At 30.4% G+C, this 21,596-nt stretch overlaps 1 protein-coding gene across 1 annotated transcript; it reads right to left on the bottom strand.

Annotated features, from left to right (window-relative positions):
* Nucleotides 1-3,110: 3,110 nt before the first annotated feature.
* LOC122271878 (uncharacterized) lies at nt 3,111-5,788 on the bottom strand. The gene is made up of 3 exons (XM_043054562.3): nt 5,628-5,788; nt 4,491-4,592; nt 3,111-3,444 (listed from the first exon to the last, which is right to left on the bottom strand). Exons 1-3 carry the CDS (start codon nt 5,780-5,782, stop codon nt 3,291-3,293), a joined length of 411 nt encoding a protein of 136 aa, XP_042910496.3. The 5' UTR covers nt 5,783-5,788; the 3' UTR covers nt 3,111-3,290.
* Nucleotides 5,789-21,596: the final 15,808 nt, after the last annotated feature.

Here is a 21,596-nt window from a genome sequence, read left to right as displayed (position 1 = left end):
TCTTGTGTGTTTAGTTCAACAATAAAAAACAGAGTAAAATTAAATTGAGCACACATGATAGAGAAAAAAGATTTAAAAAAAGAAGAAAAAGAAAGAAAACTCATAGGATACCATTACATAGGTTTTTTTCTCGCTTTCAAATTCGCAAAATCTTCAATAATATCTGCAAATTGTAGCCTATTTGTAAAATCACTCTCTATTGCTAAAAGGGCTAAACCACTTAATTTATTATTTGAAAGAGTTGATCTCAACCGATTTTTTATTCTTTTCCATGCAGAAAATGAACGTTCACTAGTGCAGTTAGTTATTGGAATTGAGAGCATTATTCTCAAAGCTGTCTCAACATTTGGAAAAGTATGTCCAATACCCTATGTTTTTATCACTTTTAAGTTTTAAACAAGTTTTAAATCATTCACAGCAAAATCATTAAATTGCAAAATTCGTCTGCGAATTCTTCTTCAATGTCATCATGATAAACACTCTGAGAAGCTTTTGCGCTTTTTTGAATTATGTTTTCAGACAAAGTTTTTGTAGCCATGAATCCAAACCTGGATTCCTAAAGTAAGTATGCTGATTTTCTTTTTTCTAGTTCTGAAATGATTGAATCACAAATTACATAATGAACTTGAAAAATAAAACGTTCCCTTTCTGAAAATGTTGTTTCGGGAACTGAACTTTCATCAAGCATTTTGCTCTCAGTGTTTTTTTTTAATTCGTGAAACTGTATATTCTCTGGAGTCGACAAACATTTCTGCTTGCTTTTCAAACTCAGATAAATGATTTCTGACATGGTTTATAAAGCTAATTAAGGAGGAATACAATGGAGCAATTGCAGCAATTTCACAATTTACAGATTGAACTGATTTGCTTACACCATTCATTCTTTGCAAAATACTGTCCCAAATTACTGTTTTTAATGCCGATTCAAAAGAATTTAGTTTTAAAGATAATGAGTTTTCCTCATGTCTAGTGGAAGGAGCTACACCAGTATTGCTTGTAATATGGGATAAAATATTTAAAATGTTTTTGTAATTTTTCTTCAGTGCTTTAACTGCATCTGCGTTTGCTGACCATCTTATACCAAATAACGATTTTAAAGTTAAAGACTTTTACGCTATATTTGCAGTTAATAATTCCCACCTGTGAGTTGATGCCGAAAAAAAAGTGTACAAATGCACCCCAGAGCCCAAGGTCAAGAAAACTGAGATTGGTACAGTAGGCCTTGGCCCCCTATCCTATGGGCTGTCGCGCCACTGAGTTTAGTTTAGTTTTATTTCTTTTATTATTATTATTTTTTTTGTGCAAAATATAAGAAATTAGGCCCTTAATTTCAGTCATTTGGGGGACCCCCTGAAATTTTACAGGGGAAGCACTTGCTTCCTGTGCCTTTTTGGTAATCAGGCCCTGGATATTAAAAAACTGATTGCAAGAACTCGGGGTTCGGGTTTTCAAATCCCGCTAAATGTCAATATTTTAAAATTATATTTCATAAAAATAAATGTTTTTTTTAATGTCTTTTACAATAGAGTAACGTAAATAAAACGATCCTTCTCTTTAAATTTTTATTATTACTTTTTCTAAGTGCAAAAGTTTGTTATAAGTCACAAAACCAGGTCTGGTGTGACCGTTAGTGTTAAGTGATAGGTAGGAAGCAAGTGCTAGATCCGAGGGTCTAGGGGTCAAACGCCGTTAATGGTCAATATTTTAAAAGTATGTTTCAAAATTGAATGTTTTTTTAATTATTATTATAATTATTTCCTTTGGTATGGTATGATGTAATACCAGACCGAGTTAGAATATAATAGGTTAATAAGTATTAAAGTATGATATTTAGCCATAAATATATACAATATATGAGCAATATTTCTACATTTTTAACACTATTATACGTACTTAGAAAATGAAAAGAAAGGAAAAGTTTAAGCAAAGGAATATTTTTATTTCGTTACAATATTGTAAAATAATTTTTAAAAAAATTTCCTCTAAATTTAACTTTTAAATACTGAACATGTCTGAGGTTTGAATCTCTGATCCTTGGAACTGATGCTTACTGGCCTGTTTATTAATTCAAAACTATGGGAGAAATTGTAAGTATATTTCCCTAATTAGTTAACAGTTTTGTGGTGTGGCCTAAATTATAAGTACATTCAACTATTGGTGGAATTTGGTTTTGTAACTATAGTTTAAAATAAAAGCAGAATTTAGGTATTTCTGTAAATAAAGAGAACACAAAAAAAGTTTGACATTGCAATTTTGTCCCCTTGAGTCCAAACTAAGCATTCCATAACTTTGCATTTAAGTATATTAAAATAATAAATGAACAAATGTTGAAAAGTATAGTTTTATATGAATGCAAAGTACAGGTCGTTATAATATAAGCAGAGCAAACACGAAATCTTCAGAAATTTTGATAAGTGAGTATTTTTAGAAAGTGGAATATTGCAGGCGATAATTTGAAATATTTTATTAAAATCATTAATTTTTCTAAAAATGTTTTTAATTCTGTAATAAAAAGAAGAAAAAAAGTTCGCCATTAATTAGCACTTTTATTTACATTCGCTTTCGTAGTTCGCCATTGTTTTCGAACTCACAGTTGTGGGATAAGCAGTTATCATATCGCACTGATTAAGGGGAATTGTATCTGTAGTGGGTTTACATTGGATGCACCCTATTATGTTCCAGTGTACAACATTTAGTTGGTCCGTAATTATGCGGCTTGATGTGGTAGTTTAGTATGTTATTGCATCGATATAAGACCAAGTTTCGAAATAATTAGCTTAAGAGACGGTTTCTCTTCAGAAAAATGATTCAAAAGCTGTAGTACAAGATATTTCTTGCTATTATTTATAAATATTATAATTAAATCCAAATTTAGGTGCATTGCCTTTTAAAATTAAATTGGTTATTGGTCGAAAGAAATCACGTAATGGTATGAGAAGAAATATGTACTATCACTTTTTACTAATAAGGAATTGTAAATTAGATGCATGTCTTACTTTATTTGTAAATAACAACACTTTGAACTTGCAAATATTATAATTTATTTGAAAATCAATCTACCGATGTTAAATAATTACAGCAGTTTAAATATTTGCATTTTAAATTTTCTTGATTAACAGTTTTTAGACTTTGGAAAGGAACAGTAATATAATTTTTCAGGTGTTACAGCAAAGTCTTCATTTACTTTCAGCCAAAGCGTAATTTACTTTAGGACAAGTCATGATTTTCTTTACAACAATTTGTGATTTACTTTAAGTCACGTCTTGGTTTACTTTCAGACCAGTCGTGATTTACTTTCTCTTGAACAATCTCCTGAAGATTCGAGTGAAGCAATGAAAGCATCCTTTCTCTTCTTGTTCAGATTGTTCATTGATGGTAAGCTCAATATCACTTCGTTGCCAAAAATCTATTTCGTCCCTTAAGGGACCATCATGACTTTTCAATCTAAAATTTAAAAGTAACACTCACATTATTAAAAAGTTCAATACAGTTTTTTGTTTTGTTACAACAGCTTCATTTCGAGTTATAAGCTTTTTGTATAGAGTAAAGGGGCTTTAGGTTCAGATAAATTTTCTGAAGCACAAATTTCAAACAACTCGATTTTTACTCTACAATGATCAAAATCGTTATATGATTTACGATAATGAGAAACAATTTCGTGATGGATTTATGATTTTATTTTTCAGATTTATTGACAATATATTTTTGGCAAATTTTTCCTGATTTAAAACTTTTACATGAATCAATTTATCCTAATTGCTTGAAAGTAGTTAAAAATATTCAAAATGATTTTTTGGTCAATTTTTTTGATCAATTTAGCTGAAGTGAAATACATCTATACAATAGTGTGAGGAGCACCAAAAAAAAAGAAGAGAAAAAATCGTTCTAAAAATAATACTTCATAAAGCAAAAATTTCCCCCAAAATTAAAAAGAACGCAAAATAGAACAGAGAATGATGAACAGATAAATGAGAACAGTCGACGGTCATCTCCTTATGGACATCTTGCAAAAATGATTTAAACACATTTTTCTAAAAAATTTGCCAGATTACAAAATATGAAATTAAAGCGAAAAGAAATGATAATCGGATATATTTTTAAGTTCTTACTGACGTATAAAACCACATTTAATTTCTCGCTTACATTGGAATGGATCGAATACTAAACTTGAGTATGGTATTAATATATTATACTGGATAGTTCAAAATTGTGAAGAAATAAAAGGTCGAAGTTCCAATAAAACATTTAAATTCGATGATTTTTTAGAGAAATTATTAACAATTGTTAAAAAATATTTATTGAATAATGGAGAAGGTTAATTTTTAGTTATAAAATTTCTTAACCACAGATTTACCCGAAATGGATTTGCTCATGTTAGTTTTCTGTTTAATTTCATACTCTATTATCTCCTTATATATATGAAAATAATTACTTTACATATGTTCTAAAACAATGTCGATATTCAAAATGTTTCGAAAAAGTTAAAATACCTATCGTCCTCAATGCCATACTCGATTGAGTCCTTATCGTGCACCAAATCCATCTTATAGAGTTTGGCTATCTTTACATCGCTGAATAGGAACAATTCCTCACTAAAAGTTAAAAAAAAGAAAAGGGAAAAAATATATAACTTGAAATTCAATAAAGCTATTTTGTTCAATTAATTTTTCGTTAAAGATGAGATATATTTGTAAAGAGAGATAATTTATTAACTTATCAACGATCACAGATGTTTTAAAAATGCTGCGATGTGTAATTATTCATTTTATATTTTGAGTTAATTATTTATTAAAAAAGAAAATGACCATTATAGATTTTTGTTAGGATAATAACTACAGTAGCAAATATAAGTAAATTCCAAAATCATGGCTTACTATTGAAAAAGATTTTTCAGTTAAAAAAATTATGTTTACGATTTAATTATTTACCTAATTCATCTTTTATTCAAAACTTATAAAACAGAGATTTCGTTTTTTATTCAATTTGTATTGTTTTTTTTCCGGAATCCGTTAATAGACCTTGAAAAAATAATTTATGGTTGTAAAGAAAATTCCTATGAAATAATGAAATGAAATCTACAAGAAATATGTTCAGTTGCATTTTTTTCATTATTTTAGTTTTTTAAAATAAATGTTTTTTCTTGTATAAAATTGTTTAGATCGTTTATACTTTATACTACTGAATAAAAATGTTCTTATTTACGAATTATTAAATCCTTTTTAGAAAATTAGTTTATTCGAGTCTCATTATCCTTCCTTCAGCATTTGCATTTTTAAATATTTTATTTTATTAAGTAAAGTTTATGCCTTTTGCAACTCTTGTAAAGTTAATGCCCTTTGAAAAAAAAATTTTTTCGTCAATTCAAAGATTTGAATCTTTTAAATAATTGCTAGCATTAATTCTGTTCATACTCAATAAATTCATTTTAAATCATCGGAACCATTGATTCATAGGGATTAATAAAACTTAAAGACCGATATGTAGTCACTAACAATTTTATGGTAATATTTTATTTTAAAATAGTTACGAAAGTGTCACCTGAAAAAGGATGAAAAATAACTCAAACACTGAAGATCATTTTAACTAAAATATTAAACTGACATTAGAAAATATTCTAATTAACCTACCTATTCAGCTCCTCTACTCCATCACCCTCATCATCAACATTAAACTCATCCTTAACCTCATAACCAACATCATCACCCTCATCATCATCCCCAACATCATCATCCTCAACTTCATCATCATCAGATGATGGCACTTCAGCTCTTAACTCCATCATATATTCATCATCCCTAAAATTATAAAAGAAATATATTTTTCAAATCAGTCCTAAGTTAATAGATTTTTATTAAAAAATGCGTGATTTCTGATTATTTTTTTGTTCTTTGAAGTCGACTTCCAGAGTTTCTTTATGTTTAGAGTGTAGAAAATAAAACGGTGTATCTTAAGAAATTTTGATTTTAATATGTTTTCGATTGTTATTTTATTATTGGGTGAGCATTATTGAAAAAGACTGTTCATTATTTTTATGTTTATATCATATCTTAGTCGATTTTTAACAGCTATAGTGTTTTGTGACCAAAATATGTAAACAGTAAGACCACTGTTTAAATCCTTTGCGGTCGTATGTCTACTCTCAGCCGAAAACGCTTTTTTACCATTTCACTCATATGTCTGAGCTCTGCCACCACAGCAAAGATGTTAGCCAATCGTAAAGGCAAACTACATTTATTGTGGCACTTTGAAGATGTAAAGAGAAAAGATTGTTCTGTATGTTCAAACAGAAAAGTTAAAGGCCGAAGACGCCAAGCTAATCATTTTTGTGACGCATATTCTCGAAAACCTGGGTTTCATATTGGAGACTGCTTTGAAAGATACCACACGAGAACTATAAAATATAATTTTTACATGAAATTAAAATATATTATTGTGTTACATATAGCTAAAGATTAAACATTCTTTTTTTTATTTTTCCCTCATAATTTTAATTTTTATGTATTACTGTTAGTTCAACGAAAATTAATTCTTACCAGCATGACCAGGGTTAAATGTTTCATTGCTTTTAGTTGCGTTTTTGCTTTCTTTGTACATTTTTCAAATACTCAAAAGGGTACTTTTTTCTTGAGAAAAAAAAAGAAAGAAAATTATGACGAAAGGCATAAAACTTTAGGGATATATAACTACTTACCCTTCTCTCAAATCAATCTCATCCAATTCAATATCATCCAAATCGAATTCGTCTTCGAATTCGGTACCATCCTCATATGCTGAAATAATAATTAAAATTAAATTTAATAATTTGAATAAAAACTAGTTTTAAAATAATCTCTTAAGTGTTTAGTCTGTTCAATAATAAAAGAAATTCATAAAAAGGTAGAAAATCTTCTTTGAAAAAGGTACGTATTTTTGTAAACCTCCATTTTATTAAAAAGAATGTTTAAAAAAATAGCGGTATGAATATTCTTCGTACGCTGTAAAAATGTAAATAATCAATAAACGGTATTTATCAACACTGCTTAATCATGTGCAGAACTGAAAACCATATACTGACACATTTATTGAAGCTTAAATAGTTTCATTTTTTCTTTAATTTTTATTTTATTAATTTTAATATATATTTACTCTTGGAGCTTCCCGGTGACTTAACGTTATTATATTAAAAAAATTCAACATAAATATTAACTATATTCAGTGCCATTTGACAATGTGCAATTGCCAAAATACTCAGTATCCATTGTCAAAATTTACCACATTAAAGCAATTTTATCCTTTATCCCTTTAGGAAAGTCTTAAGAAGCTTATTATACTAAAGACTAATATAAGTAGATTTAGATCCCATTACCACAGTATGAGTAGCTCATATTACTAAAATTAATGAAGCAGCATTGGCAACAGCATTGGTGATTTTTGGGAATCCAAGAATAAGTACGTTTTCTCTATGTTCGGGTTCTTGGCCAAAGGATACGCCTTTGTTCGCCAAGTTCGGGTTACTAAGCTGGGCAGTGATGGTTAATACGAAATATGTCATTACGTTTGGACTATTAAAGGATTAAATTTCTTGTTTATGATAAGCGGTGCAGAGGCCTTCTATCTTCTAGGAGGTATTGGAAGAACACAACAAACTCTCACCAACACTTACTGGTGATATCAAAATGCGCCAATGTCAGTATTCTTAGATGCAAAAATAATTTAATGCATCTGGTAATAATTTGAAGTATCTCATTCAGCATTACACTATCGAAATAAAACTTTTACATTTTCTTTTCGATTGCTTACGAAAATATATCTATCGCTTGACGGTTTCCACATGTATGCCAAGTTTGGCGAAAATGTTCTACAAATAGATTAAAAGCATCTCAGCTTGGTGTAAGTTTAATTATTTATTGTACTTCACATTTAACTACTTGTATTAAGATGTGTGCAAATACTCCATTCGGCATTACCTTGAAATAACAGACAATTTTTCATAGTTTTTTAACACATTCGGATAGATATTTACACCAGTTTTTATTTATTGTGAATTAATAACACTCAAATGGGTAAATAATATTCGAGAGTAGCATTTTATTTGACTTTTTTAAATGTTTGAATCAGATATAGAAGAGCATAAAATCTATATCAAGTTTATATTTCTCAATAAAAATGTACAATTGGGTGACACTCTTCGTGTTTTTTTTTTTTTTTTTTTTTTTTTGAAGTTGGTTTTTCTTTTTTGAACTGGAAAATGGCAGATTTAACATTCAGTATAAGCTTCAGATTGGAGTGCCCAATCCACAAGCGGTACCCAATTCTATACTCTGACCCCTCCAAATTTCTATTTGAACATTTTCTTTATTTGCTATTTAATACAGTAGTGCACCAAAAGTTAAATTGGATCACCCATTTTAAGAAGAGAAATTTTATTTAATTATCCATAAAGTTGTTTTTTCAATTTAAGACAAAAGTATCATTTATTCAATATGCTCAAACATTTTTTGTCAATTTTTTTTTTAATGCTTACGAAATTTTCTCAATCTTTATTAAATTTAGGTTTATGGCAAAAATTTTGATCACTGTAAGGAAGTTTCATATCTTTTTAACAATATTGTAGGTCCATATCAATAAATAATAAAAAAAATTTAAAAAATATTAAAAAGTATGTTTTTATACACTTACGATTAGGTCGGGGATACTTTTCCCTTTCCTTTCTCCAATGATTCAAAAGAGCAAAACGATATAAATCGCTTTTATCCATAATTCTCACTTTTTAATCTCACAAAAGACAACCAGCATTTGAGAAATCTCAAACAAGAATGAGTAAAATAAAACTTTTTAAATCAGATGCTTCGTTTGCAACAATGTGAACAATTGTTTAAATAATATCTTTCTTAAAATTTTATAAAACTCTCAATTAGTTTATTGTTGTCATAGTTTCATTGTTAAGTATTGTTGGAAATATTTTCAAAAGTTGGTTACTCTAAGTGCAAGAAAATATAATATTAATGATCGATTTTAGATTTAAGTTTAAAAAAACTGATTTTTTCCATTCACTTTTATTTATTTAAAGGATACAATTAACATAGAAAAAATTATTTTAACTTTGCTTTAAGCAAAACGTATAAAAACAGGGAAGAGATTATTATTTTCTGTATAAAAAAATCATTTTTTAGGAAATTAACTACTGAAATTTAAGCCATCTCAAGGAGTTTATCTATACATAGGGCAAATATGGGTTCCACTTCCCCACTATACTATACTGATCTTAAATAATTTTATATAAATTTATTTTATTTATTTTAATTATTTGCTTACTTTATCTATCATTTTTATTCAGTGTTGCGAAATGAACTGACTCACTTATTCATTTATTTATTTAGTGGTTTTGTGAAAAAAATTTAAATATCAATTTTAGTAAAAATTTTGAAAACCGATAGTAGACTGGTTAAAGCGCTAAGCTGTCATTATCAAATTTTGGGTTCGATCTCTGGCAGCAATTTAAAGTCTACCCAGCTTCAAAACGATGGGTACAAGTTTGGCTGTGAAGTAAAGGCTGTCGATGAGCAGTGCTGGACACATTGCCACCATTTTGGTGTTTGTCTCCAAATTTTGAATCTTAAACCTTTTTGACACTCTATAACCCACAACGGGATTTTGCTGGAATGTTTAATGCTTTTAGTAAAAATTTAAAACCAATGATCTCTATAGCAGCGAAAAACATTAAATTAAAATTAGTTAAAGTAGTACACCTAATATTTTTCAAATTGCATAAACTTCAATTATATCTTTTATTTTACACTTAATTAAGATAAAAGCTGAATAATACAAATATTCCCTCATTGCATGTGTTGAATGTTTTTACTTTATGCAAATCCATATTAATAGATATAAACATCGGTAACGATATAGCTGAATTTGAGCATAGAAATGATCTTTAATGTTTAAACGCAAGGGCAAAACCGAATACGGAAAAGAGGAAGAAACCACTTGAAAAAATATTAATTGAATTTAATATTAGTTCTTAATACATTATATCATTAAAAAATGCGTTACTTTGCATACTGTGGATTTTAGTACAAAAGAAAATAGAAAGATTTTTACGCGATATGCTCTTCCTTAATTAGCTGAAATTTAAATTCAGTTTAATATTTAAAGCAAATTTTAAATTGAAATCTAAAACTTGTAAAAAATTATAAAGAACAAAACAAAATCCATCGGTTTGGAATTAATAGAGTCATGACAGTTTTGACTCAAGATAGCTAAACATTTGCGTAACAGAATACCGACCGAGACGGGCTCAGTTTACTGAATAGGCTTCGGGCTGGATAGGCTCTGACTCCAGATAAAATGTTTATCAATTTTTTTTACTACTTTTAAGCGAACGTTGCGAAATCACCAGTCAAATGGCGGTTATATGGGACTCTTTTATGTTTAAAGGAACATTAAATATTGCTTTACATTAACAATTAACATTTTTTTCGACTTATTAGGAATTATAGCAAAAATAAATTCTCGAGCATTTGAAAAAAAAATTTTTTTCTTTCATATTCCTAGGTATATTCCTAGATATATTCCTAGGTATAATAGGTACATCCCCCACTTTCATGCTTTTTAAAATTTACGAATGTAAATAATTTCGTCCAAAATGAGTGGTTTCAAAGAGTTAAATGCGAGAATTTCTTCGAGAAAATTTTTGAAACGCACATACTAAATTATATTCACAAAATACGAAAGTCCTACATACATGATTATTTTTGTGTTTGAATAAATATTTTCTTGGATGCAAACCATGAGAAACAAAATTTTTGCACCGTTGGTATATTAAATTTCACAGAAACGAAGAAATTTTTTTTTAAACGAAAGTAAAGTATTCTAAACCCATATAGATTTTTTACGAAAATTGTCCTAAAAAAAACGACAACTAATATATTTTAGTTCGCGGGTCACAAAAAAAGACCTTCAAGGGTCGGATGCGGCCCGCTGGCCGCCAGTTGGTAATCACTGCTCTGTCGTGTGTATCTCTAGCTAGAATTTTTTTAAATTAGAATTTTAAGAATTTTTCGGACTCAAGGAGACAAAAGCGAGCCCTTATTCATGTTACAAAATACAGCCAGTTTTGTGAATTACAGAAATTCTCGCTATAGTCTCACTACCTCACTCACAGCATCGTAAATAGTAAATTGAGTTATGAGAGGTGGTAGTGCTGTTATACACTCGCTATTTTTAGAGATATGTTTTAATCGTCGTCGAATAATCAGTTTAAACAAGTAGTAATTTTATTTTAATACAGCCAACCCAATTTATGGGTTTACGACTACTAATGCTCACCTCCGTAGCCTTGTAATTTTGAACCCAATCCAGAAAACAAGCAGCTCCTGGATCAAGTATTGGGAGAAACTTGCCTTCGTGGAGGACTTTTTGATGGAACTAACCCGCTCTAGCGTTATATGGAGAGGAAGACCACGAGAACCTCCCAATGAAAGTCTGAAGGCAAGGGGACTAGCCCATGATCCGTCTGATGACTAGGGTCAGTGTGAGCCGGATGCGGAATTCGTATCAACAAGCCATTGGTGAGATTCGAACCCGAGTTACCTCATTAGAAAGCGAACGCTCTATCTCCTGAGCCACCACGGCTCACTTGTAGAAATTCAGGTCAATGCGCCATAATCTGCTTTTTAAGTTTTTTCTGCATTCTATTATGCTCTATATTTTTAATTCTGTGAATGATAGAAACGGTGAGTGTCAACACATGTGTGCAACAAGATTGTTGGTGGAGAGCACAAACTATAATTTCTACTATATATTTTTATTATTGAAATATTTTACTTCTTAAATTTTAATAATTTCTTTAAAATAAAAGGAATTTTTTTTTTTAAAAATTCTTATTAATTGAATTATATACTAACACTGGTTTAAGTACAATTACCTATCCATCTTCATTACTAACTTCAGTAATGAATTTTCCGACATTTTAACCAAATCCAATCCCAAATGATAAGTTTCCTGTATCGTCGCTTTGAAACTGAACCGTAATAACTCAAAAAAAAAAAACAAAAAAAAAAAATCGAAACACGAGATATTTGGGTCATTTTGTGTAAAAAAAAAATCACCATTTTAGAGAAACAACGTGTTATTTTCATAAGTTCTATAAAATTAATTTAGAGAGCAGATGAATCGCTATCGCAATGGTGCGATTCGCTTTCTTGAAAAGTTAGAAATCGTTCTCCTGAAAAACTTGCTTTTTTGAGTTACCGCGGTTTAGTTTCAAAGCGACGTTGTTGTCAGCCTTAACTCTTTCATTAATATGGAGTGGATGTATAGTCAGTCAACAAAGTCAAAACATGGCTTTTGCTGAGCCATATTAAAGTTTTACTCAAGGTAAAACCGAAAGAATTTAAAAACCTAAAATTTAAATTAAAGGAGGTCAGAAAGTCCTCTAGAGTTCTGGAACCTCCGTTTATCTGAAAGTCTCCTTACAAAAAAATAATATATTCAAAAACTAACACAGCACATTTAAAGTTAAAGTAAATTCTGAAGAATTATTGAAACTGCCGTTTAAACTAAATTCGTATCCGTTAAAGTTAATTTTGAAGTGAATTTAAAGTTTTCACCTCCCCCCCCCCACTCAAGAGGTCTGTACATTTATACGGGATGCTTTAAACCATCATACAAGAGTTTCATATCCAACCCATTTGTAAAAGCATACAATAAAATCATTTTCTTAAGAATAAAGTGTGCTTCATGTTTCAAACTTTTTTCAAGTGATAGGAATTATATCAATGAATACAAACACATTTAAAAACATTCTCTTTTATTAGTACCTATAACAATTACATTGTTTCAGATTAAAACAATATTTTACAAAATCTACATTTCAGCGAAACAGATTATTTACATTTAAAGAGAAATACGAGATACAATACAACTATAGAGATAACAAAAAGTGCAAGAACTGTCTCAAAACTAAACAGTACCGATGCATGTCTTTAATTTCATTTAAAGAATTGAAATGTGTTTAATATTCCAGTTAAAGTTTTAAAATAGTTTAAGCACTAAGATTGTGACCTATAAAACTGCCAAAATTATGGAGTCTTAATGCTTCAAAGTAAATCAGAATTTAATCCAATTTCAAATTTACGCATAGACAAATTAGAAATCTACAGGGGCGGGCTTAAAAACATTTCAGATTAATTTATTCCGTTGAAAAACAAACAAATCAGCACTTCACTGTCACTTCAAATCCCCCAGCTGTTTCGAAGCTTTCCGATCCACATCATCAAGCTTCCCTGTGGTTAATGAAGTTTTAAGAAAACAGGCATTTCACCAGAATTGAATACGCTGCCAAAAGAACTCAAAGTAAACATTTTTATTGAGACAATTAAATATTTTATAAACTGCTTTCTTAAATATCAAACTTATTGCAGTAAAAATCCATTTTATGTAATGTCTAATTCATGTAAACTTAATTTTTTTAAACTTAAATTTTATTGTACTGATCAGTTTGAGGTCAAATGCTACCGCAAGGAAAATATCTGCCGAAATCAAATCTAGTATAATTTTTCCTCATCAATACCGTAGAATATTAATATAGGATTTAAGAATTTTGATTTTAACTTGCGCACGAAATCAACTAATGAAAATAACTCATTTGAAAACTAAAGCATTAACAATGCAAACGATATACTTAAAAAGCACAACAGCTTTCGTATCACACAAAACATGAAATGAATGATAAATAATGAAATTTTAAGTACGGTATTTTGCAATTAATGAATGCAGGATTATAATTGAAATGATAAAAAAACTAGTACTGTTTTAATATTTAAAATCAGATCTAGACTATTTCTAAGAGGCATAAAATATGTTTCTCTAGCTCGTAGCACTCAAATATTATGAACAGTCTATATAAACATTATATTTTAGTACATGAACCAGTCTACATAAATATTAAATTTTAGTGCTTCGCTGAATCTATAAAGAAATTTTTGAAATTCTGATCAGTGATGAAAACCCGCAGAATTTAAAAATGTCGGCAGTATGCACATTACCACTTCTCACTGCCTTTAGTATAAAAACAGATTTAATTTGTTATGTAAAGCTGTAAGATACATCAATTTTTTTTTAGGTCAGTTACTTTCATTTATATTTCAAAGAGGGACCCAATTTAGAATTTCAAGATCTTCGGCACTATAGCCTCGTATGCCTTATAATCAAGACACTGTTTGACAAAATTATATTTTACTGAAAGTAAAATAATATTTACCTATACTATTTAATTTTAGAATTTCAATAGATCTAGTATAGGCCGGGATAGGCTGGTCGGTAGCGCACTGGGTCCATGTCCAAGAGTTCGAGGGTTTGATCCCCACCGGCCGAAGACTGTAATAAATAGTGACTGATGCACCTTAAATCTGTCGTGTCGCAAAGTCCTCCATGTTTCCATAACAAATCAATACCTATCGGGCTACTGATCCAGACGTTTCCTTGTCTTCTGAATTGGTTCAAAATTACATGACTACGGAGTTTAACATTAGTAGTCGTAAACCCAAATATAGGGTCGGCTGTTCATTGACGGATAATAATAGAAATAAAAACTGTTTGCTGGGCTGCAAACCAAGAACAACTTTGCATGGTTTAAATCGCTGCCCTCCGTAAATTAAGGCAACCAAGACAGATTATGGTTGAGTTCTGAGAATGTCTTATTTTGAAGGAAACTTTTAACTAGCATTAAACAGAATTAGGTAATTTTCGTTCGACAGTCAACGTAAACTGAAACTATGAAAATTGCAGCTCGAAGCTATTCAAATCTACATTAAAAACTAACGAAATATTCTGCACGGAGACTTGGCGCTTTGTCGAAACTGGCGCAGTACCAATATGTGGGCGCGAACGAAAGCAACAAAAATGCTCTTCTATAATAAACTGGTACAATTTTGGGCACAGAGTAGAAATTAGAATGAATTGTTGATTATGTAACAAAACTGTAATACTCTGATTAACGCAGGTTTAATAATTTTGAATCACTTCATTTTCAACCATGTAATTAAGTTGCTTTTTTTTAAGGGTTAAATCCTTTTATCCTGTCACTTGTCTAAAAACAATTTTAAAACTAATTTACAAAGGAAATAAGTTCTCAGGATAGCTAAATTAATCTTCTGAACGATGCACATTGCCAATTGATGAAACCTAAATTTAACTATAGAATTTTAATTTCATTCGCTTCGTCTTTGGTTTATTTGGTAAAGTATGTGTTTGCGATTATATAAAAAGGAGAAGCCGAACACGAAATTTAGACTTGCGTAGATAATGAATCAATGTTCAAAATTTTATTTATTCAGTACTGAAGATTACTTTCGTTTGAAATTTATATAAAATAGCTGTCACATTTGCATGGGTTGTTCTTCTAAACTTTATGAATGATTGTTTTTAAAAGACGAAAACAGACAATAAAATAGAAGCCATCTTGTAAAGCTAAGCATTTAGAAGTAAACTATAAAAATTTACAGGGGTTTGAGTGTAGTGGACTAAGGCAAAAATCGATGTATCTGAAGAATTACCAAAACTTGTTCCGAATAGGAATATTGCAATTAAATCCTGGATTTAACAGCTTAAGTTTACCCTCAGTAATATTGTACTCGTTTAAATAGTAGTTTTAGAAAATCTTGCAGTTCCCCGTTCTCTATTTTGTTTTTGGAGTGGTCACAAACCTTTATTCGTTAGGCGGATTATTCTAATTTATATTTTGTTTCAATGAACGTGTTTGTTCAGCCGGGGACAGCATATTTATATATAATTTAGTTTAACTGTGTATAACTTGTAATTAGTTATTATTTAAGCGATCAAGCTAAATGTTCAATTTAATTCAAAGATTGCTATATTATATTTAAATCAATTTTTGATTCAGAGTGGTTTCAGCTAAGATATTTTAAATGTGAATAGTTTTAGGAATTCTATCATAAATTCGTCTAAATATGCTGAAAGTTTAATTCCTTCCTATAGGACCATTTAGAAAAAAGGGATTTTTTAGATTAACTACGGTAAATTTTGATTTAAGTACTTAGAATAAATAGTTTTACTGTAGAAATTACATTTACAAAGAGAAATGACTTGAAAATCAGGGTGTTCAAAAAGAATCTAAATATATCTATACAAAACCGTTTAATGTACCTTACATAAGTTAAGGGTTATAATTTTAACAGTTTATGCACATAACCTGCAATAAGTATCGCCAATGGCTTGGCTCACATCCTTGCAGAAACCGGGTCTTGCAAAACATTTGCTGCAACAGACTTCCAAACTAGTATTCTTGTTTTCAATAAAATTGGGTGCTTTTATTGATCCTAGAAAAGTTAAATATTACTGTTGAGAAAAAACGTTTTAGGATAAATATTCAGGATATAAATAGGATTCAGAATACAAATTTAAGTTAACTTTAAATCAGAAACTATCTGAAGAAAGCTCATATTTAAGAATCTAAGCATCCAGTTTTATATTTCTCCCATTTATTTCACAAATTTCTCCCTAAGCATTTAATTTCATTAAAATTTCATCATTGTAAAATTTCACCACATTTCCCATTTATTTGTGTTTAGTTAATGCGTGTGCAGAGATCATTTGTAGCTGAATTTTAAGCATCAGCCAAATGCTGATTTGTCAAGTATTCAAATCGAGTAGTCAGATTTCGCGTGACGAATTAATTTAATACTTCAGCTATCATATTATACAGTGGAGCATCGTTTATACGACTCCGAAGGGACCACCGAAAAACGTCGTATAAACGATAACGTCGTATAAACGATAACGTCGTATAATCGATTTTTACTTCTAAAACTGAAACTAACTCTGTCTTTAGTTAATTTTAATGTTTAACGTGTTGATTTATACAAATTTCTGAATTAGACAAAGCAAAACAAACAAATAACCAAAGAAGAAAAATTGCAGTGAGCAATTTGAATGTATGTTACCTTTAATTATATTTTCTTGCTATTAGTCTCTACAATGCTTTGAATAGCGAGTTGAACTTACTGCTTTCTATGATGCAATTTTAGATTTCTAATCACGGCCAAATCTAATGGCTGAAGTGCACTTTTGCAATTTGCAGGAAAAAAGAGAGCTTTTACATTTTCCAAAATAATTAGTATCGATGGGTGCGCTGGACATTGGTCGATGAATAGCAAAATTTTTCGTTTTTGCCTCTTCATAACATTGTCTAGTTTTTTCAGTCATCTAGTAAAAATTACGGTTGTCATCCAAGCATTCTTGTTGACACCCTTTTCTGTATCATTCATGTTGGCAAATTCCGCCCTTTTCTAAACAAGAAAAATTATAAAATTAAATAAACGTGAACAAAATCTAAAAACCGACGTATAACCGATTCTGTGCGTCGTATAAACGATACATTTTTACATTAAAATGAATAGGAATGATTTGGGACCACACTAAAACGTCGTATAAATGTAAACGTCGTATAAGTAATCGTCATATAAACGATGCTCCTTTCAATTTTTTTTTTAATTTCTGTAATTTTTTGATTGTTTTAAATTGAGATCTCAACGGAAGACAAATTTCCTCAGCGAGCTCTTAATGAACTGTGGGATACACGTTTAAAGTTTAGTTAAACTTTTTACATTAAAACAATGAAGTTTTATATTCGCACGCTCTAAAAAAGAAACTAGTTTCAGTAAATGCTCACATTTAGTGCTTTAACAATAACCAGATGTAAAATTTGCATTGTAGTTAAGTGTTCAAACATGAAGTTCTTAAAAGACTAACGTTTACTGACTAAAAAGATTAGCTATTAATAGCCTGAGTGAATTTGAAATAAATTTTTGCATGATGCATAAGTTTAACAAAAACATTGCAATGAAATTTTTGTAAGTTGATATGAAAAGTTTAAGCTCCAGTGATAGCAATTCAATATTTGTTACGGAAAAACATTCTCGAATTCAGCATTAAGATACTATTTCCGAGGAAAAGATTTGGAATATTTTTAGAGGTAGCTAAATAAAGATAAAAAATTAAGGCCAAATAGAAAGCTCAAAAATAGTTTAAAAACTGAAGTAGTTTCTTTGACATCCCTGACCCGAAGAGTCAAAAATGTATTAAAGGATTAAACTTACATTTTTGTTGAATCAGATCCATATCTTTGCTTTCTATCATTTCATCAAACCATCATTACGCAGGCATTAGAGGACTTCCATATTAAACTACTGGTTACTACACAAACATATTGCAAACTTTTCTGATTATCTGTAACAGAAAAAAATACTAAATATACCTTTAATATGCAAAGAATACATAATTAGAGCAATTGTAGAAACTAATTCAGAAAAATCCATTTAAAATAACACGCAGTAATAATACATCAGAAGAGTTCAAATAAATTTTTAAAATTCGCTGACCTATTCCTAGATCAGGTGATAAAATCTTCAAAGACAAGTATGAGAAATACGCCGAAATTAAAGATTAGTTATGAGATTGGAGTTTATTTTCTTATGACCTTATCAGAATAGTCCTATAAGTAGCACCAAGAAATTTATTAAGAGACATAACCTACTCGTAATACATGTGTTTTCTGTTTGTCTCCGTTGCGTTAAGAGATAAAATGCAAGTATTTCAAAATCTCTTAGGATGCAAACATAGTATAAACATAGTAAAAAAGAAGTATTTCTGACACATCTGCTAAAAAGTTAAATATACAGCAGTTAAGTGAAAATTATAATTTTATTAGAATTACCCCTTTCAGATTTAAAATGCAGCGTTTGAGAGATAAAACTGCTTAATAACTTCACAATATCTGCCACCTACTGACATGAATTTTGCAGCCCTTGTAGTATAGTATATAAGACATGTTAACGCGATTCTATGTTGGGGTACCTTTTCATAGATAAAGGTTGACATGGTCAATAACATACGCCTCACATTGGTGACCAGAGCGTGATGCGAGCATGTCTACCTAAGCAGAAACTCTCACTTTGATATGAACTCTCCTATCTTGACAGTAACTCCCACTTCAATCTGAACATGCCTACTTCAATGGATAGTCCACATTGAACAGGTGACTTGCGACTGAGTCACTATCCACATCCTCGTGCCATTGCTACTCAGTCTCGATCACGCACAACGTACAATGTATACACTCTACTGCTAAAGGCAACACAGGAGTGACTGTGAATCCAATACAGCTCTCACGATCAGCACACAAAAAAGTATGGTTATCTTAATACAGCTCTCCAGGCTTCTCACAAAACAGCCATGAATAAACTAGTGGTATCTGCTCATCGAATTCCATCACAGATATAATTCTGGTGGGGGAGCACTGTAGTGTATCTATCACTACGAAAATTCCAATTCACTAGTATATAAAACCTGTTAACTCTATTCTATGTAGGGGTTCCTTTACGAAGGTTGACATTGTCGATAAACCCCCCCACCACACCCTCAAGACAGAGTTAGAGCAAAGAGATGGACCGGGAGGATGGATCGGATGAGGTGGACCGGATTCGATTCCTAGCGGTGGCTGGTCGATACGAATTATTTGTTTTCTCATAACAATCATTTCCCTCATTTTCATGCATGTATCATTATCTTTTAGAATCCTAGAAGTCATGATCATGAAGTCAACTCATGATCTTATTTTTCATATTAATTTTCTTATGGGTATTTCGAGATCCCAAAATTATAAGCGGATGGATGGATGCTCTTAGAACAAAAAAGGTAAATATTTCCAACGAATATTTTTTTAATAACCGAAATTAATCGCCACAACCATTTACTCAAGAGATAGATTTACTCAAAAGATAGAGCCAACACCTCCTAGAAGAAAGAAGGCAACAGCATGGATCAATTTGGTAGTCCGACGTAACGAACATAAACTGCGCAGTGGGTGAAAAATAAGAAAACTGTCACTACTTTCGGGTTACTAAACTGTGCAGAGGTGGTAAATACGACATTACGTTTGGACTACTAAAGGATTAAATTTCTTGTTTATGGTAACCTAGATTAAGACCTTTTCTTTTCTAGAAGGTATTAATAGAGCCTCCCAATGAGGTGACCAACTTTTGATTCCCAGTGATGGCTGGCCGATATAAATTCTGCTTCGGGCTCGCATCGACCACAGAGTTGAGGAAAAATTGCTCTCAGTTGTAGACGAACTATGGAGTGCTGGAATCTCCTTGCCATTGGGCTAACAGTGGATAGTGTTCCCCTTCATGTAACGTGAATGAGGGTTAGTTCCCTCTAAATTTTCCCCAGGAAGGCAAAGTTCTCCCAATACATCAGTGTTTCCCAAACTTACATCTTCTGTGTACCCTTTCTAAATTTTTCGTAACGCTGTGTACCACTCATAAAAAAATTAATGTAATTTTTACTATAAAAAAATCCCTCAAAAGTTAAAAATCACAAATGGCTGTTGTCACCTCTAATGATTAACTGTTAACTGTGCAAAAAACAGCCAATCGAAAAATACATAATAGTACATTTTCATGGCTAACTTTGTTTTTAAATAAAATTTTGTGAAATTTTCGTTTGTTGTAGGATATTTCGCATAAGAACGCGTACCCCCGCTAAACTGTTCCCGTACCCCTGGGGGTACGCGTAGCACACTTTGGGAAACACTGCAATACATGATCCAAAATTCCCCGTGTCTTCAAAATGTGTTCGAAATCACAGGACTACGGATCTGAACACGTCAACCAAAAGCCGGGTTGGTTGTTAACACCGGTTATAAAAGGAAATGAAAAAATACCATAGACTCTTAACATTCAACTTTTGAACTTCCCTATTTTAAAAGTTTTGAAACTTTTCTTTCCATATAAGAGAGAAAACTTATATAAAACTGTAAACGCGTGTTTGCGTTTACCCATACTTTTAACACAATCTTAGAGAAAAGGTAATCATGAGGTTTGGGAATTGAGCAATCCTGCCATGGACTTGGCTGTTCATGCTCATTTGAGGCAGCACATAATTAATTTAATAATTTTTGTTGAAACCTGCATCCCAAAAATGTCAGATTTAGTTGTTTTATTATTTAGTGACTCCTGATTTAGTTGAAAAATCAGTAAATTATGAAAAAATAGCTGTTTCTTGGCCTGTTTGAATGCAGTTTCATTTAATACTAACAGAGAGTTAATTTGTGAGTTTAGATTTTAATCAAAATAAGAATATTAAGAAAATGTTTATTATGGATTTGTGACTATCAATAAAATGCTTCGTGAAGATAAACATCTTTTCATACCACATAAAAAATAATTTAATTTAATTTCACATTGAAGTTCCTAAACAATACACATTTTTAGATTTGTTGTATTTATCTATAGATCTTGTTGATACTAAAAACAGGAACTAAAGTCAGTAAAATATTTTTTGAGGGTAACTAATCAAACTTCCGTCTAAGTATAAAATTAATATATGTTATGTCAATTCATTTAAAAAAGAAGTAATTGATATTAACTAAATTTTATATTTTTTATTTATTTATATTATTCCCAAACTCATTCAGATTTACAATGTATCTTCAGGATACTAATGATTTAAAAAAGAAATAAAAAAAAACATTTGTAAAGTTTTACGACGAAAATGAGAACTTTATACCCTTGCCAAATCTCAAAATTTGTTTT

The sequence above is a fragment of the Parasteatoda tepidariorum genome, chromosome 2 (genome assembly GCF_982258835.1).
Source record: "Parasteatoda tepidariorum strain Cologne lab strain chromosome 2, Ptep-v5.0, whole genome shotgun sequence".
NCBI classification, from domain to species: Eukaryota; Metazoa; Arthropoda; class Arachnida; order Araneae; family Theridiidae; genus Parasteatoda; species Parasteatoda tepidariorum.
The sequence above is the reverse complement of the archived record's forward strand: the minus strand, read 5'-3'. Positions and strand labels throughout refer to the sequence as shown.